The 18,981-nt window shown below is 40.3% G+C and overlaps 1 protein-coding gene across 1 annotated transcript in view; it reads left to right on the top strand.

Annotated features, from left to right (window-relative positions):
- The first annotated feature begins 804 nt into the window (after nucleotides 1–804).
- zgc:56231 (uncharacterized protein LOC406257 homolog) overlaps nucleotides 805–18,981 on the top strand; it is a 57,872-nt gene continuing 39,695 nt past the window's right edge. The window contains exons 1-7 of the mRNA XM_068032649.1: nucleotides 805–808; nucleotides 4,605–4,726; nucleotides 4,826–4,936; nucleotides 10,442–10,561; nucleotides 12,164–12,302; nucleotides 14,982–15,166; nucleotides 16,500–16,608. Of these exons, the coding sequence (XP_067888750.1) occupies nucleotides 805–808; nucleotides 4,605–4,726; nucleotides 4,826–4,936; nucleotides 10,442–10,561; nucleotides 12,164–12,302; nucleotides 14,982–15,166; nucleotides 16,500–16,608 (790 nt within the window). The remainder of the gene's footprint in view (nucleotides 809–4,604; nucleotides 4,727–4,825; nucleotides 4,937–10,441; nucleotides 10,562–12,163; nucleotides 12,303–14,981; nucleotides 15,167–16,499; nucleotides 16,609–18,981) is intronic.

The following is an 18,981-nucleotide window of genomic DNA, read 5'->3' as shown; positions in this document are numbered from 1 at the left end:
ACTAAAATGGAGCTTGAAATGATTAAGATGTTATTAGTCCATTTCAATTTCTGATGCAGATCTAATAAAATTGGATATGTTGTGTGGTTTTACTATAATATACATTTTGATCATGGTAAACCAGTTTTCAGAATGCCAGTTGATGCCATTTCAACTACAGAAAAAGATTGTTTTCCTTTCAACAAAAATCAATAAAGTTAAAGATACTTTGAACAAGATGTGAAATAAATGGATCATAATTTGCTGAGCATCTTAGGGCATCTGCTGTTTGTTCTATTGCATTTGCAAGTTTAAGATTTTAAATATTTTTCATGGCAAGTTACTGAAATTGTGACTTGATAAGAGCATAGCAACAGAAACAGGGCAGTTAGTACCTAACTGAATAGAGCAACCAACTGTGTATCACCTTTACTAATCAGATTGAAGGTTTGCGAAATAAGCAGTACAAGGATTGAGAAGGAAGTGTAAATTACAGTGAATGACTTCAATACCAAATCAAGTACAAAAAAATAAATAAAGAGAGGGAAAGAAAGGTTAGGCTAAGAGAGAGAAAAAAAAGAGGCAGAAAGGAAAAGTTTAAAAGGTAAAATTTAAAAATTTTACTTTTTTAAAATCTCCAACAATTAGTACCTGAAGGAATGAGACTCCATACTTGCAATAGTTAATTTTTAGTACCAGCGAGGATGATTGGCAGTATTTAACAGTATCACATCATTAAAAGAGTACCTAGACTTGAAGTGACAAGACTTAACTTTCTGTGGTGAAATTAGATTGTCTTCTTTGGCCTCCTTATCTCGAGACACAATGGGTAAGTGCCTGGAGGTGGTCAGTGGTGTGTGGAGCAGCGCCTGGAGTGGCTATAAAGGCCAATTCTAGAGTGACAGACTCTTCCACAGGTGCTGCAGAAAAATTTGTTTGTCGGGGCTGTTACACAGTTGGCTCTCCCCTTGCGCCTCTGTCTTTTTTCCTGCCAACTGCTAAGTCGCTTCGACTCGCCACATTTTAGCCCCGCCTTTATGGCTGTCCGCCAGCTCTGGCGATCGCTAGCAACTGACTCCCACGACTTGTGATCAATGTCACAGGATTTCATGTCGCGTTTGCAGACGTCTTTAAAGCGGAGACATGGACGGCCGATGGGTCTGATACCAGTGGCGAGCTTGCTGTACAATGTGTCTTTGGGGATCCTGCCATCTTCCATATGGCTCACATGGCCAAGCCATCTCAAGCGCCGCTGACTCAGTAGTGTGTATATGCTGGGGATGTTGGCCGCCTCGAGGATTTCTGTGTTGGAGATACGGTCCTGCCACCTGATGCCAAGTATTCTCCGGAGGCAGCGAAGATGGAATGAATTGAGACGTCGCTCTTGGCTGACATACGTTGTCCAGGCCTCGCTGCCATAGAGCAAGGTACTGAGGACACAGGCTTGATACACTCGGACTTTTGTGTTCCGTGTCAGTGCGCCATTTTCCCACACTCTCTTGGCCAGTCTGGACATAGCAGTGGAAGCCTTTCCCATGCGCTTGTTGATTTCTGCATCTAGAGACAGGTTACTGGTGATAGTTGAGCCTAGGTAGGTGAACTCTTGAACCACTTCCAGAGTGTGGTCGCCAATATTGATGGATGGAGCATTTCTGACGTCCTGCCCCATGATGTTCGTTTTCTTGAGGCTGATGGTTAGGCCAAATTCATTGCAGGCAGCCGCAAACCTATCGATGAGAATCTGCAGGCACTCTTCAGTGTGAGATGTTAAAGCAGCATCGTCAGCAAAGAGGAGTTCCCTGATGAGGACTTTCCATACTTTGGACTTCGCTCTTAGACGGGCAAGGTTGAACAACCTGCCCCCTGATCTTGTGTGGAGGAAAATTCCTTCTTCCGAGGACCTGAACGCATGTGAAAGCAGTAGGGAGAAGAAAATCCCAAAAAGTCCCAAAAAGTGTGGGTGCGAGAACACAGCCCTGTTTCACGCCACTCAGGATAGGAAAGGGGTCTGATGAGGAGTCACCATGTTGAATTGTGCCTTTCATATTGTCATGGAATGAGGTGATGATACTTAGTAGCTTTGGTGGGCATCCAATCTTTTCTAGTAGTCTGAAGAGACCACGTCTGCTGACGAGGTCAAAGGCTTTGGTGAGATCAATGAAAGCAATGCAGAGGGCATCTGTTGTTTGCGGCATTTCTCCTGTATCTGACGAAGGGAGAACAGCATGTCAACGGTCGATCTCTCTGCACGAAAGCCACACTGTGCCTCAGGGTAGACGCGCTCGGCTAGCTTCTGGAGCCTGTTTAGAGCGACTTGAGCAAAGACTTTCCTCACTATGCTGAGCAGGGAGATTCCACGGTAGTTGTTGCAGTCACCTCGGTCACCTTTGTTTTTATAGAGGGTGATGATATTGGCATCGCGCATGTCCTGACGTACTGCTCCCTCGTCCCAGCACAGGCATAGCAGTTCATGTAGTGCTGAGAGTATAGCAGGCTTGGCACTCTTGATTATTTCAGGGGTAATGCTGTCCTTCCCAGGGGCTTTTCCGCTGGCTAGAGAATCAATGGCATCACTGAGTTCCGATTTGGTTGGCTGTATGTCCAGCTCATCCATGACTGGTAGAGGCTGGGCTGCATTGAGGGCAGTCTCAGTGACAACATTCTCCCTGGCAGTATTTAACAGTATCACATCATTAAAAGAGTACCTAGACTTGAAGTGACAAGACTTAACTTTCTGTGGTGAAATTAGATTGTATCTACTGTGCAAATACAGCAACGTCATGCCATTCAATTCATTTCCATGGCGAGTTGGACATTTTCACAAAGCTAACAGCATAGCGTTGAAACTCAAACAGCAACTTTTGGAACCACATTTAACTGTGCATCTACCCCTTGCCTGAAATTGCTATATCATTTGTGCATAAATAATGGTGATGCCATCAACCTTACTGTTAATTTAACAACAAATTCTGACCTAATATTGCTAACATTTATTGTGTCAAATGTTCAATGATGTATCTTTAAAAAAAGTTCATGTGGTCATCTTCTTGATACTGTGTTCAGAAATTGAACGCAATGTTGAAATAACATTAAACCTTAGAATACTGAAACAAAGATTAAACCTTCTGGTCTGTGATATGTATAGACTGCAATTCAGTCACCAAAGATGTTTACTGCATCTAACATTAACATTGAGTCAAATTCATATCTTTGAAACTAATACAGAAAAGTGATAAAGAGCATCAATGTGTAGAACAGTTTAACTTTCAATTGGTAATTTCAGAGATTGTTCACTGGAACACACTACCTGAAGGGATGGTAGAGTCAGGAACCCTCACAATATTTAAGAAGTATTTCGATGAGCACTTGAAACACCATAGCATACAAGGCTACGGGCCAATTGCTGGAAAATGGGATCAGAATAGATAGGTGCTTGATGGCCGGCACAGACGCGATGGGCCGCAGGGCCTGTTTCTGTGCTGTATAACTCTATGACTAATGAAACAAAGAGGCTAAGCATAAAAGCAAAATACTGCGGATGCTGGAAATCTGAAATAAAAACAAGAAATGCTGGAACCACTCAGCAGGTCTGGCAGCATCTGTGAAAAGAGAAGCAGAGTTAACGTTTCGGGTCAGTGACCCTTCTTCGGAACTGGAGGCTAGGCACATTGTTGCAAATTAACTGCATCTTCCAGTATCAACATCTCTTTAAATCTGTACTCTATTTTCTAAGTTAATCTATATTTTAAATTAATGTTTAGCATTTGGCAATGGTATTTATTACAAAGGGGATTTTTCAGTTTAAGAACGGTTCCTTTAAAAATAAATTAATATCGCGTCAACAGCAGGTGCCAATGGTTCCCAACTTAAAGGAGAAACATGTCTTTTTAAAAGAAGCTATTTGTCCAGTAAAATAGTGACAAATACTGGTGTTTTAAATTTTTCTGCGCCGTGAGTATGGACTAATTTTTTTCACTTTACATTATTTAAAAGGCTGAGGGAAATTTCACACTTTTCCCCCCCAAGAGCTGTGATTGGGAAGCACTAACAATTGTCTCCAAATTAAAGCGCCGCTGAGTTTGACTTTTTAAAGCTGTGGGTAAATGTTTTACACGCTAATATTCCGAACTTCTGCTGTTTCATGTTTTTGAACTTTCAAAACTTTCCGCGTTTTTGACAGATCAATTCTGTGTGTTTGGCTGCCTGTGACCTGCCATTGATTTAATACTAAGACGATGTGAGTATAAACTTTCACCAGGATGTTTCGACACAGCCACAGGCCATTGGATAGATTCAGTCCACGCCCAATACTAAACCCTTTATCCCTGAGTCGGTGTTAAATGCTTCGATTTCATTGCAATTCAGACACTCAATCGTGTCAAATTACTTTATTCAAGGTTTATGCGTTTCTGGGGCTCCATTTTCCTGTAATTCCGATAGCATATGTTTCAGGTGGGACTTGAGACGTGTACAAAATGAACTTCAATCTTTTTGTACATTTTTCCATATTATAGGGTGGGGAAGTTCAGGAGACACTGTGGCTTGAATTAAATCCTAAACAGAATTCAACTTTTTTTTTTTACCTCTTCAGCAATTTCTGTTTTGTTTTTCCTGGGGAATTATAGAAATCATGTTCTCTCAGTCTGAAGAGCCGTGTTCTACATTTCCTGAACTGCAAGATGCACAAAGTCAGGAGCAGCTGCCATGTGATTTGTTAGATGAGTTCTCTACTCCACAATGTTTAAAGGTTGGTCCTTCATGTTTTTAGTTTAGGATATGACCTATCCTGAACTGCTGCCAGTTTTTGTCTGACTTACTGTCTTGGTCTTGTGTTTAATCCGAACAGGCTCATAGTCGGGTGAAAAGCAGTTTACCTATTGATGAGGATCAACATCTGAAGGTGTATTTGAGAGTGAGACCATTTTTTAAAACCGAATTGGCCAATAATGAAGCCAAGGTTAGCAAATGCAATCGATGTGTGATGGGACTTATTTCATGATGTGTATATAGACAAATATTATTTATCTTTTAAATAATTTGAAAGAGAAATTTCAATATAATTCATCTGTCAAGATTGATAGGTTGGCTATTCATTTTTTTTTGTGGGGTGGGTGGGGGATTTTATTTATCCTCCAGCAAGAATTCTGAAGCCCATGTTACTGCATTTTAGTATGATTAACATAACCAATTTTAGAACTGTTTTGAGCATAGATCCATAGAACAGCATCTGGGCAACACCTTTTAAAAATATATTTTTTTAAAAAAAGCTTTATTCCAGCACAGAACATGAAGTATTAAAGGGCCGTCTTCCTCTGTGGGGTAGCACTCTTGCCTCTGATCAGAATGTCATGGATTCAAGGCTTACTCCAGGATTAGAATACACATTCTGTGCTCCTTTTTGCCTGTTCAGTTGATGTAAAAGATTCCATGATGCCTGCCACTCTTATTGTTTGTGGGACTGTGCTATGTGCTAAATTGGCTGCTTGTCTTTGCCTACAAACAAGTGCTACGCCTCAAAAGTAATGATTTGGTTGTGAAGTGCTTTGGACAACTTAAGATTGTGAAAGATACTATACATTCCTCTTTTCCTCTGCTAACATGTTGCAGGCCATATTTTTTGGAAGCTTCATGGAAGAAAATTTTTTTAATGTAAAAAAAAACTTAAATTTGCCATAACATACTTGTATGACCAGCTCTGGGAGCAGCTTTTTAGCTAGGATGAGATGTTGCAGATAATTCTATTGGGATTCCTTACATGAATGAATAAATTATGTCTGTTTGCTGCAACGGTGGTATTAATTTAATCCATTAAAACTTGGCAAAATGGAAGTGGTCTTATTGCAATAACCTTCCATTGTTTGGGGGGGGGGTTGCGGGTAGTGAGTTAGTGGCATAACTTAATGAAGAATAAAATGTGGTTATTTTTAATGTTCTATGGTTCTTATCAAAGTCACATGACAACCTATGCTATTGTGACAAAGGTAACTTATCCCTTCTTTACCTGTCTGCAGCTTTTGACACAGTTGACCACACCATCCTCCTCTCAAGCCTCCCCACTGTTATCCAGCTGGGTGGGACTGCTCTCGCTTGCTTCCATTTTTATCTAGCTAATAAAAGAAGCAATGGCTTCTTTTCCTGCTCCTGCACATTACCTCTGGTGTACCCCAAGGTGCTCCCTCTTATTTTCTCATCTACATGCTGCCCCTAGGTGACATCATCCAAAACCACAGCATTAGTTTTCTCATGTATGCTGACAACACCCAGCTCTACCTCACCATCACCACCACCTCTCTGAATCCTCTACATTTACTAAATTATCAGACTGCTAATCTGACATCCAATACCGGATGATCAGAAATTTCCTCTAATTTAATATTTAGAAGATTAAAGCCTTTGTTTTCGGTCTCCCCTCCAAACTCTGTTCCCTAGTTACTGAGTCCATACCTATCCCTGATAACTGTCTGTCTGAGACTAAACCAGATTGTTCACAACTTTGTTATATTTGACCCAGGCTGACCTACATTGACTTCTAGTTAAGCAACACTGATTTTAAATTTCTCATCCTTGTTTTCAAATCCTGCCATGGCCTTGCACCTCCCTATCTCTGTAATCTCCTCCAGCCTCACAATCCTTTAAGATACCTGTTGTAATCTAATTCTGACCTTCTTGTGAATTCTCTATTTAATTGCTCCACCATTGCTGGCTGTGCCTTCAATTGTCCCAGCCCTAAGCTCTGGAATACCCTCCCTACACCTCTTTACCTCACTTTCCTCCTTTTAAGACACCCCTTAAAATCTACCTCTTTGATAAAGCCTTTGGTCATCTGACCTAATATCTCTTTATGTGGCTTGGTATCATATATTTTGTTTTATATTGCTCCTGTGACACCTTGGAACATTTTATTACAGTAAAGTCACTATATAAATATATGTTGTCATCGTCCTATTTCCTAAATTTAAATATTCCATTTAACTTGCAATTCTGGTTCCCTGCAAAGGACATTTGCCACATCCATAAGTAACAACCCTAAATATGACTAATTAAGATTAAATAAGCTTAAATATTGGGAAGGAAAGCCAGAAGTGCCTTTTTATCCTGGAAGAGTGAATAAAATTGTAGAATCAGAGCTGATGGTGAATGATTTCAAAAGAAAATTAGATGAGCACTTGAGGGAAATACGCTTGCTGGGCTAAGGGGATGGAATGGGACGAACTGGATTGCTCTAGAGAGCCAGCATGGACTTGATGGGCTGAATGGCTGCCTCCTGTGTTGTTATGACCCTAAGTTCACAGGAAGGGTTTCTAGGGGGGGAATTTTGTGCTCCTTCCCATGGCAAGTTTGGAGGTGAAGAGAGCATAAAATTGGGGGGGGGGGGGGGGGGGTTCCTGCCTCTGCAAAAAATTTAGCCCGTGGCAGGAAGGCCTGTGAATGGCCTTCCTGTCCTGCTGCCAGTTGATGCCCCTTACTGGGCAATTAGCCCCTAATTAACGTCCTCTTCCCATGACAGGTGGCCCTGTCGCTGCATAGGAAGCATGGCATGACAAACTGTGCGGGCTGGTTCTGGTGTGGGGTTGGGGGGGGGTCCCTCGTTCACAGGTATTGAGTGTGGGATCTGGCATTGGGAAGGGGGTGGGCTGGGAGGGGGGGCCACACCCCAGGAGACTCCTCCCACCTGACTTACCTGAGGCCTGGCTCCAGCAAAGCTCTTCGGCCTCCAGTATGTGCCCCTCCAGCCGTCGCCTCTGCAGTGGTGTTGCAGCTGCCGGTCAAGGGCGGGACCTCTGGAGAAGAGGCAATGCAGGCATCTCGGTGATGCTTTTTCCTCCAGAATAAAATTCCCTCCCATGTGTCTGTCTACCACAACTTGCATTTATATGCCTTTACCATTGTAAAATGTCCCAAGGTGCTTTACTGAAGTATTATAAAACAAAATTTGACATCAAACCTCATGAGATAATAGAATGGATGACCAAAAGCTTTTTATGAAGTAGGTTTGAAGGAGTGTTTTAAAGGAGATGGTGGTTTGTGAGGGAATTTAAGAGACATGGGAGGGGGCTTGGCAGTTGAAAGAATGGCTGCCAATGGTGGAACAATTTAAAGTCTGGGATGCTTAAGAAGCCAGAATTAGAGGAGCACTGAGATCTTGGAGGGTTTTAGGGCTGGAGAAGGTTAGAGAAGAGTGAGGTCATGGAGGGATTTGAAAATGAGCTTGAGAATTTTTAAAGTTGAGGCATTGCTTAATTGGGAACCAGTGATAAGTCAATGAGCATAGGGGGGACTGGGTGCACAGGACTTGGTGCAATTTAAGGACACAGGAGGCAGATTTGGGAGGAGCTCAAATTTTACGACATGGGAGACCAGCCAAGTGTGTTGGAATAGTCAAGTCTAGAGGTAACAATGGCATGGATGACTGTTTCAGCAGCAGATGATCTAAGGTCGGGGTGAGTTCGACACTGTTAGAGGTGGAAATGGGCAGTCATGATGATCGCTCAGTCCTTCTGCTGCTGCTCTATGCCATGGTGTATGCAAATTGCAACATCATCGTATAGTACAGGATTGATGAACCAGCTGGTCTTTTCCTGTTCATTTTTGTACTTTTGAATGAATGTGAACTCTTGCACCAAAGCTTGGACTGTAAACTAATACACAAGAGGGTAGAAATTAGTTATTGTTACAAGGCTATGCTTTGTGCCTGGAAGATCGCAGAAAAGTGCTATCCTTGGATGACTTTCAGGCATGCAGGGCAGCTGCTTAAAATGAGCATTAAGCCCCTTGTATATGTTAATGAGGCCCAATACCCGTTTTAGGACCCCTTTGGGAAACATGTTGCCCTGAATGCTTGGGTTTTTGCTGTTGTGAATTTGGTCTAGCAAGGGGTCGCCACCAAAATATTTTTTCTTGCCTCTGTGTACTCCCACCCAGTACTGGGAATTACCTGAGGCCATTGCTGGCAAGAGGCCCTATTTTTGGACTTGCCTCTGGCAGCTTGTTTTGAACTTCCCACACAACAGAGTCTGAAGTTAATTCCTGCTCCCATTTGTATAATAGAGCAGGTAAATGAACAGTACTCTGTGCAAAACATTGTCTTCACTGCAACTTGCAGAAGTTGCTATCTGTCAAAATAATAGATTTGGTTTCCCTGCAGCACCTTTTTCAGGCTCCATTAAAACTAAAAACATGTTCAGTGTTTTGTCATTTGTTACTGACTTGGTGCAGGTTGTCTACTAGCTTCAAACTGTACAGTGGACTTCTGAGGTAAATTCACCTACAAAAGTATATCATACAAAATCTTTTGAAAGTACATTGAATATTTTAGGAAATACAGATCAATGGTGAGCCTTTCTTGTGTAGGATTTATGTTTCACTTCCCACCCCTCCAGTTTGAAATATTTGGTCAGAAATTAACACTTTGTCTATCCATTCATAGTAGCATAAGACACCAGTTTAACCTAAAGCCTCTACATTCAATTAACAATAACCTATTTAAAAATCACTTTGGTCTAACAAAACATTAGTTGACCTTTGCCTGCCTAGATAACATGTATTTTCTGTACCTTGGTGAAATGACCCCTAAAAGTTACTAACTGCAATTTTTCTAGTAATGAGTTATTCAAATTGATAATATGGAAAAAAAAAAATTGCTGTAAATGTGCAAAGGGATAAATTAGGTGGAAATCAACAGTTTATTTAAAAACTGCAAATTGTGGAAATTTATAATTTAAAAATAGAATGTTTTGGAAATACAGAGCCCTCCCTGACATCTGAAAAGACTAAAGCTAGGTTAATGTTTTACGTAGAGACTCGGAGACTTTCCGAAATGAAAAGACAAACCTGCTGGAAATGCTCTGCAGGTCTGGCAGCATCTGTGGAGAGAGAAACTGAGTTAACATTTCACAACTGTTCCGATGAACGGTCACCAGACCTGTAACATTATCTGCAGTATTTTGCTTTTAATTTCATAAGCTTTCTAACGATTTGGATATAACTGGTTAATGTTGGGGAAATAATCAGTTTTTTTAAAAAAACTTTTACTGAAGCTGCAAGTGGGAGCTTTGAGGTATTAAAACAATATTTTGGGCTTTGTTTTTTCAAAAAAAGCCAGGATCCTTCCCCGATAAATACTCACTCATGAATCAAGCAGGGTAGCCTCATATTTTTAATCAAAACCTGCATCGGTGATCAGGTGTGCAGATTTAAAAAGTATGAAATATAAAAGGACACTCCCCTGTGGTACTAGGTGTTAATGGGGAGCAGTATTTCACTGAATGGGTTGCACGTTTTTTGCAACTAAGATTTTATCAGCTCATATATTAATATGGTCTGGAGGATATTTTCAGCCAATTGGAAGCAGGTTTGTTGTACTCCTATTTGCAGAAATCTTATCTGACATCTCTGTTACTGTTGATGCTATTTTGTGAGCTTGGCGTAAACCTTATTAACTTTGCAATCATGTATGGTTTAGGACTGTATAATAATAGAAGATTCTGAAACTATTGTGTTAGAAGCACCTAAGCATTCAACTACTAAGAAGAATCTTGAAAGAGGGATTGGACAAGCTGTACATAAGTTTACATTTTCTCAGGTGAGCAACACTTGTTTTTATTGCATTTTAGTAACGATGGTTGCTGGAAACTGCTCCTGAGCTGTAATCGGTGTTTGTATCTGTCCTGATTCATTTTGAAAATAGTTGTCAATTTACAAAATTTACTTTTTAATTTTATAAACGATTCTGTGAGACCATATCCTATTTTCCCTGTAAGTATTCCACAGCAGTCTTGAAAATGTATTTCACAAGGCAAATTTTCTTAACTTGTTCAGGTTTTAATTTATTTCTTTATCTGATGATAAATCTTTGCCTACATTGGCTTTTTTGGCTTGGTTTTCCATCCTTTTGCATTTTTAAAATCCATCAATTGCCCATCAATTCATGGTCCGTTTTATAGTTACAAATGTGTTTATTTTACTTTTTATGTTCCCTTTTTCAAACCTGTAGATGCCTGAATAAAATACAATGAAGTGTTATTTGTACTGAATTTGCTTTGGTTGTAAGTTGGGGCCTTTGCATTAAATGGAGAGAATAAAATTGTGAAAACACACACTTACAGAAACAGGCCATTTGGCCTAAGGGGTCTATACTGGTGTTTATGCTCCACATGAGCCTTCTCTCAACTTGCTTCATCTAACCCCATCAACATATCCTTCTACTCCCTTCTCATATACTTATTTAGCTTATACAAAAGCAAAATACTGAGGTTACTGGAAATCCTAAATGAAAACACAAAAGTGCTGAAATACTCCAGCAGGTCTGGCTGCGGAGAGAGAAACAGTGTTAACGTTTCAGGTTTGTGACCTTTTCATCAGAACCATGAAAGGTCACCAGACCTGAAACGTTAACTATTTTTCTTTACGCAGATGCTGCCAGACCTGCTGAGTATTTCTAGCATTTTCTGTTGATTTTACTTATTTAGCTTTCCTTAAATGCGTATATGCAATTAATTTCAATCGCTCCATGGCAACAAGTTTCACATTCTCACCACTGAGTAAATGAATTCCTCCATTGTATTTATTAATGACGATTATGTATTTATGGCCCTAGTTTTGGATTCTGTCAAATAGGGTAGATGTAGAAAGGATGCTTCTATCAAACACCTTCATAATTTTTAAGACCTCAATCTGACCACCTCTCGGTCTGCTGTTTTCTAGAGAAAAGAACCACAGTCTTGTCTGTCTTTCCTGATAGTTCTAAATTCCAGGGAATTTAGAAGATTAGTGAGTGATTTGATTGACGTTTACAAGATATTAAGGGGAACAGATAGTTTTTCCTCTATCTACCCTATTTCTTCTGGTTGAAGAGGTTAAAACTAGGGAGCATAGTCTAAAAATTAAAGCCAAACATTTTCAGAAGTAAAATTTAAGCAACACCTCTACACACAGGGTGGTAGAAGATTGGAACTGTCTTCTGTTAATGTACATTGATGCTCTAAGGGATATGGGGCATAGGTGGGTATATGGAGTTAGGTCCCAGATCGTCTCATTGGCTGAACAGGATCGAGGGGCTAAATGGCCTACTCTCTTCCTATTTTCTGGATTTTTTTTTTAATGTTTAGATTCTGCTCATTGTACTGCAATAGTTAAATTTAGAACTCTAACATTTCTTCCCAGTTCTTTCATCAACTTTTGTTAGATCTTTGGGCAGGAAACCAGTCAGAAAGAATTCTTTGATGGCACAGTAAAAGATATGGTTAAACAATATCTCCAAGGGCAAAATGGTTTGGTGTTTACCTATGGAGTTACCAATGCTGGGAAGACCTACACTATTCAAGGTATGGAATTAGAGGGAGAAGAAAGAGATAAAACTATAAGATACCAAACTAGAATTGTCACTGGTTGTTGAGCTTTTTGTATTTAAAAGGCTATGTGCAACTCAAACCATGGGTAAATCATCCAAGAAGATAAAACAGTAAGTTCCTCCTTGATGATTGCAGTGCTGGACCTAATTCTGGGGAATGAAGCCAGATGGGTGGTTGATGTGTTGGTGAGGGAGCGTTTTGGTGATAGCGTCCACAACATGGGCCAATTTAAGCTTGTTATGGAGAAAGAAATAGACAAGTTGCAAAAAAAGGTTTTGGATTGGGGGAGAGCGAATTTTAGTAAAATAAGGCAGGATCTGGCCAAGGTAGTCTGGAAAGAGTTGCCTGTCGGGAAATCTACAGAAGAGCAGTGGGGGGCAGTCAAAAAGGAAATTGGGAGGGTACAGGCCCAACATGTTCCCTCTAGGGTAATAGGTAGGAGCAACAAGTCCAGAGAACCATGGATGACCAGAAACATTCAGTGTACGATGAGAAGGAAAAGAGAGGCTTTTAGCAAATACAAGGAGAGCAAATCAACGGAAGCATTAGTGGAGTACAGAAAGTGTAGGATGGAGGTTAAGAAAGCAATTAGGAGAGCAAAGAGGGGATATGAGAAAGCCCTGGCTGGTAAAAGTAGAGAAAATCCCAAGATATTCTATAAGTATATCAATGGGAAGAGGATAACCAGGGAAAGAGTAGGACCCATTAGGGACCAAGGGAGAAATCTGTGGGTGGAGCCAGAGGACATTGGTAGGGTGTTGAACGAATACTTCACATCTGTCTTCACCCAAGAGAAAGAGGATGTAGATATGGAACTCAGAGAGAGAGAGAGAGAGAGAGAGACTGTGAGGTTCATGAGCAAATTGTCATAGGGAGTGACAAGGTATTGGAGGTTTTGGCAGGTTTAAAAGTGGACAAATCTCCAGGTCCGGACGATTTGTGTCCCAGGATGCTGTGGGGGATGAGGGTGGAGATTGCAGGGGCTCTGACCCAAATTTTTAATTCCTCTCTTGCCACGGGGGAGGTGCCAGAGGACTGGAGAACAGCTAATGTGATCCCACTATTTAAGAAAGGTTGTAGAGATAAGCCGGGGAACTATAGACCAGTGAGTCTCGCGTCAGTGGTAGGTAAACTATTGGAGAAAATTCTGAAAGAGAGAATCTATCTCCACTTGGAGAGGCAAAATTTGATTAGGAATAGTCAGCATGGCTTTGTCAGAGGGAGGACATGCCGAACAAATTTGATTGAATTTTTTGAGCATGTGACCAGGTGTGTAGTTGAGGGTAGTGCAGTTGATGTAGTTTACATGGATTTCAGCAAAGTATTTGACAACGTCCCACATGGGAGACTTATCAAGAAAGCAAATGCACATGGGATACAGGATAACTTGATAAGGTGGATTCAAAATTGGCTTATCTGTAGCAGACAGAGTGATGACAGACGGCTGTTTTAGTGACTGGAAGCCAGTGTCCAGTGGCGTACCACAGGAATCTGTGCTGGGTCCCCTATTGTTAGTCATCTATGTCGTTCATATAAATGACAATGTGGGGGGTAGGATCAGTAAGTTCGCGGATGACACAAAGATTGGCCGAGTGGTTAACAGTGAGGTTGAGTATCTTGGGTTACAGGAAGATATAGACGAGATGGTCAAATGGGCAGAAAGGTGACAGATGGAATTTAACCCTGAAAAGTGTGAGGTGATGCACTTTGGAAGGAGTAACGTGATGCTGGGAAGTTCCGAGGACCAAAGGGACCTTGGCGTGTTTGTCCATTGAACTCTGAAGGCAGAAGAGCAGGTTAATAGGGTGGTGAAAAAGGCATATGGGACACTTGCCTTTATCAATCGAGGCATAGATTACAAAAGCAGGGAGGTCATGTTGGAGTTGTACAGAACTTTGGTAAGGCCACAGCTGGAGTACTGTGTGCAATTCTGGTTGCCACATTATAGGAAGGGAGTGATTGCACAGGAGGGGGTGCAGAGGCGATTCACCAGGATGTTGCCTGGGATAGAACATTTAAGCTATGAAGAGAGGTTGGGTGGGCTTGGGCTGTTATCGCTGGAGCTGAGAAGACTGAGGGGTGACCTGATCGAGGTGTACAAGATTATGAGGGGCATGGACAGGGTGGATAGGGAGCAGCTGTTCCCCTTAGTTGAAGGGTCAGTTACGAGGGGACACAAGTTTAAGGTGAGGGGCAGGAGGTTTAAGGGGGATTTGAGGAAAAACGTTTTTTACCCAGAGGGTGGTGACGGTTTGGAATGCACTGCCTGGGAGGGTGGTAGAGGTGGGTTGCCTCACATCCTTTTTTAAAAAAAAAAAGTACCTGGATGAGCGCTTGGCGCATCATAACATCCAAGGCTATAGGCCAAGTGCTGGCAAATGGGATTAGGTAGACCGGTCGGGTATCTTTTTAATGCATCGGTGCAGACTCGATGGGCTGAAATGCCTCTTCTGCGCTGTATTATTCTGCGATTCTTTGAAACCTTAACCTCTCAAGTTACAAAAATGAAAGTGTTTAATACTTCAATTTCTGCAGCCAATAATTCAATATTTAAAAAGATTCTGATTTTTAATTTAAGATTTTCAGAAATTGATATGACTTGCTCACCAATCTGTAAAATGTGGATGTTATTACCCTCTTGGTCAACCATAGGTACTGCTAAAGATGGTGGTATCTTACCAAGGTCATTGGACATGCTCTTTGATCACATAAAAGGCAGGCAATATCAAAAGATGGATTTAAAGCCAGGTATCGGTGATGAGGTGTTAAAACTGGACAGTAACCAAACTTGGCAAGAAGAAGCTATCAAGGCTGCAATCTTTTCCACGCTGAGAGAGGTGATTATGATTTTGGAAATGAAGACTGATTTTTATGTGGTGAAATTCCTTTTTATTTTTGGAAAGGATTAATATTCATACATTTTCCTTCCAAATCAAGAGCTTTCGTATTGTGTGCTGCAGAAATGCTCATGAGCTAAAGCACAATGTTGCAAATCTTAATTGTATCTAATCTTCATGAAAGCCAGTCTTTTGCAGATGGTTTGAAATTCTAATTCAAGCTGATTGTGACATATTGCAAAGACCTGTAATGTAGCATTTACCTTCCACAAATATAAATAACTATAACTCGCTTATTATTTTGCTCATGAGTGGCCTGCTCATTATAAAATTCCTGTAGGATCAGACCAATTTAAATAACGTTTTCACTTATTGGAAGAATGCTATGATGGAGTAATGCTTGCCTATTTCCATTATATAAAGAAGTACTTTAAACTCACTGGGAGAAAAGTATAATTTGGACTATTTGAAAACACTAAATGTACTTCTCAATACTGTTGATTCTCATGCCAATGTTACAATAGAACAGAATGAATTTGTGTTTACAAGGGCACTTCTTTGTTTTAAATAGGAGGTTCAGTTTTGATTTTTTACTGCCATTACCTGTTTTCATGTATGGATTAACACAATGTTTTAGGTGTCAAATACAAATTCAAACTTGTACACATTACTGTGGTATGATTTTATAGTCCAGAGTTGCTGGTTCTGCTTTCTGATAAAAATGCAATTCTTTGGTAGAAGGTCCTGTGGTGATTTTAGATTTAGAGATACAGCACTGAAACAGGCCCTTTGGCCCACCGAGTCTGTGCCGACCATTAACCACCCATTTATACTAATCCTACACTAATCCCATATTCCTACTACATCCTCACCTGTCCCTATTTTCCCCTACCACCTACCTATATTAGGGGCAATTGCTAATGGCCAATTTACCTATCAACCTGCAAGTCTTTTGGCTTGTGGGAGGAAACCGGAGCACCCGGAGGAAACCCACGCAGACACAGGGAGAACTTGCAAACTCCACACAGGCAGTACCCAGAATTGAACCCGGGTCGCTGGAGCTGTGAGGCTGCGGTGCTAACCACTGCGCCACCCAAATAGGTTAAGTTTCACATTGATTGCTACCAATGCATGATGTGAATTGTGTAATCTAAAATTTATGCATATTTAAATTATTTTATATGTTTTACCATCTCCTTTTTTGAACTGGGTTAGTCACGATTATTAGGACAGAACCACTGGATTGTTTCAGTGCCATATGCATTGCACTTTTTAGAACAGATGGATATTGGAATGAAATTGTAAGTGTATAGCATCTCCTTTTCTCTTGTAGGAGACCGAATACCACTCTTCGAAGACTCCAACCAACAAGAGTAGCCAAAAGGACTTGGCACAGCTTAATTCCATCGCTCCGGCAGTCCCTGTAGCTTTTGATCAACTAGGTACCTTCCTATTACTTTTCTATATGGGAGGATTTGTGTTTATTCATATGACTTTGTTTGTTTCTTTACTTTTTCAAAAGGATTCATTTTGGACAATTAGAAGTAAATTACAAAAAAGTGCTGAAAATACTTGGGTCTGGCAGCATCAGAACTGATGAAAGGTCACTGACCTGAAATGTTAACTCTGCTTCTCCATAGGTACTGCCAGACCTGCTGAGTAATTCCAGCACTTTTTGGTTTTATTTCAGACTTCCGGCATCTGCAGTATTTTGCTTTTATTATAGAACTAAATTACTTTTGTTTTGGCTCATGCCCATATCCTGCAGAATTTGGGGGTAGAAGAAATAGAGAAATTAAATATTATGGTTTAAGGAATAGCTGCATTAGTGATGAATAGTTTGCTTTGTTTCAGCACTGGAGAAGAGTTAAGTCCTCAAGAGCTTATGGATGAGGAAGTACAAGGGCAACCAATCAATGTATGTATGAATGAGAAATGTTAAGGGGCTGAGGAAGCTTTTTTAAAAAAAAAATTAAGCCAGAACCAAATGGTTCTTAGCCTACAATTCTGAGAAGTTAGTGAAGAATTAGTGGAGGAATGAATCATTGTTTTAATACAAGAATCTTTAGTGACAGGTGTGCCACAGAGCTGGAGGGTGGCAAATATATCTTTGAACAGGAGTAAAAAGATGAGTCAAATGATTTTTTCTCGGTTAACCTTATGTCAGTAGTAGGAAATGACTAGAGACTGTAATTGGAGATGATAGAATTTTACATTAGGCTTGAAAGTGAGGTAATTCAATCTGAAACCAGCGTGTTAAATTTGAATAAAGGAAATTCTGAAGGAATGAGGGCAAGTTGGCTGAGGTGGATTGGGAAAATACGTTAAAAGGTATGACAATTGTTACGACCGACCGCTCCTGTCAAAGCCCCCAATCAAAATATACGATTCTGATTGTGGTGGGACCAACACACTGTTAATTCAATCCCATCGCTCCACAGATTTGCTAACATATCATTTAAAACTTTCCAAATTAAAGAAAGACCCAGCCAAATTGTACCACATATTAACCCCCAAATGAGGCTAAACAAACCAGGTGTCCTATAAAACAACAAATTAACTCTATAATTGGACAAACTAAATTCCTAAACACCATGAAGAATAAACCACATTTAAAATAGAAAAATTAGAGTTCTTGCAAATTTACAGTCCAATGTTGCTTTCCTTCTCCAGTGAATTTCAACAATTAACAGCTTGCCAACTCTTTTTCAATGGAATCAATCTGACTTTAGAGTTTTTGAGGGATAAAAGATTGTCACAGTCTAACTTCCCTTTCTTCAGTTTAAATTACCAGAGATCTCTGTTTTGGCTTGATGTTTTAGAATTTTGAGATAATTAAACAGACTAAAATCCTCTTCCTTCAGATTTAAGTGGTTGAGAGCTCTTTCTTCAAGTACCAACCCCAGCTGTGTCTGTATGTCTCTGTCTGTTAGAACAAACTGTCTTCAAGTAAAAGCCAGTTCAAAACTGAATTGTAACAAATATATTGGATGAGACTCACTCCCAGTGGTTATATCTATGGTAACAAGAATGCACCCTTTGAATCACAGTCTCCAAATGGCTGTTTCTAAGGCAATGAAAATGCACCTTCCTATAACTGCTGCGGCTTGCTGGTTCTTAAAGCAATACTGATCCCTTGCAAGCCTTAAAGGCAAACCGCATATTCCTGAAAAAAAAACTACAGGACCATGACACAATGCATAGACAATGGATAGTCTTTAAAGAATTATTACATAGTTTACAGCAACTATACATTCTTTCAAGGCACAAAAACCCCAAAAGTAAAGGCAATCAACCATGGCTAACAAAGGAAGTTAAGGATTGTATAAGATTAAAAGAAAAGGCCTATAAAGTTCCCAGAAATAGTAGTAAACCCGAGGATTAGGAGGATTTTAGAATACAGCAAAGGAGGACCAAGAAACTGACAACGAAAGGGAGAATAGAATATGAATGTAAACTAGCAAAAAAAAACTAAAAATAGACTATAAAAGCTTCTATAAGTACGTAATAAGGAAATGTTTGGCTAAGACAAATGTGAGTCCATTACAGGCAGAGTCAGGAGAATTTATAATTGGGAATAGAGAAATGGCAGAGATGCCAAATGATTACTTTGTGTTTGTCTTCACTGAGGAAGATACAAGAAATCTCCCAGAATTAGAGATTCAAGGGACTGGGGAGTATGAGGAATTTGAAGGAAATTGGTATTAGCAAGAAGAAATATTGGAGAAATTAATGGGGCTGAAGGTTGATAATTCCCCAGAACCTGATATTCTACATCCCAGAGTGTTGAAAGAGGTAGCTATGGAGATAGTGAA

The sequence above is a fragment of the Heterodontus francisci genome, chromosome 5 (genome assembly GCF_036365525.1).
Source record: "Heterodontus francisci isolate sHetFra1 chromosome 5, sHetFra1.hap1, whole genome shotgun sequence".
Taxonomy (NCBI): domain Eukaryota; kingdom Metazoa; phylum Chordata; class Chondrichthyes; order Heterodontiformes; family Heterodontidae; genus Heterodontus; species Heterodontus francisci.
This window is presented reverse-complemented; position numbering and strand designations above follow the sequence as displayed.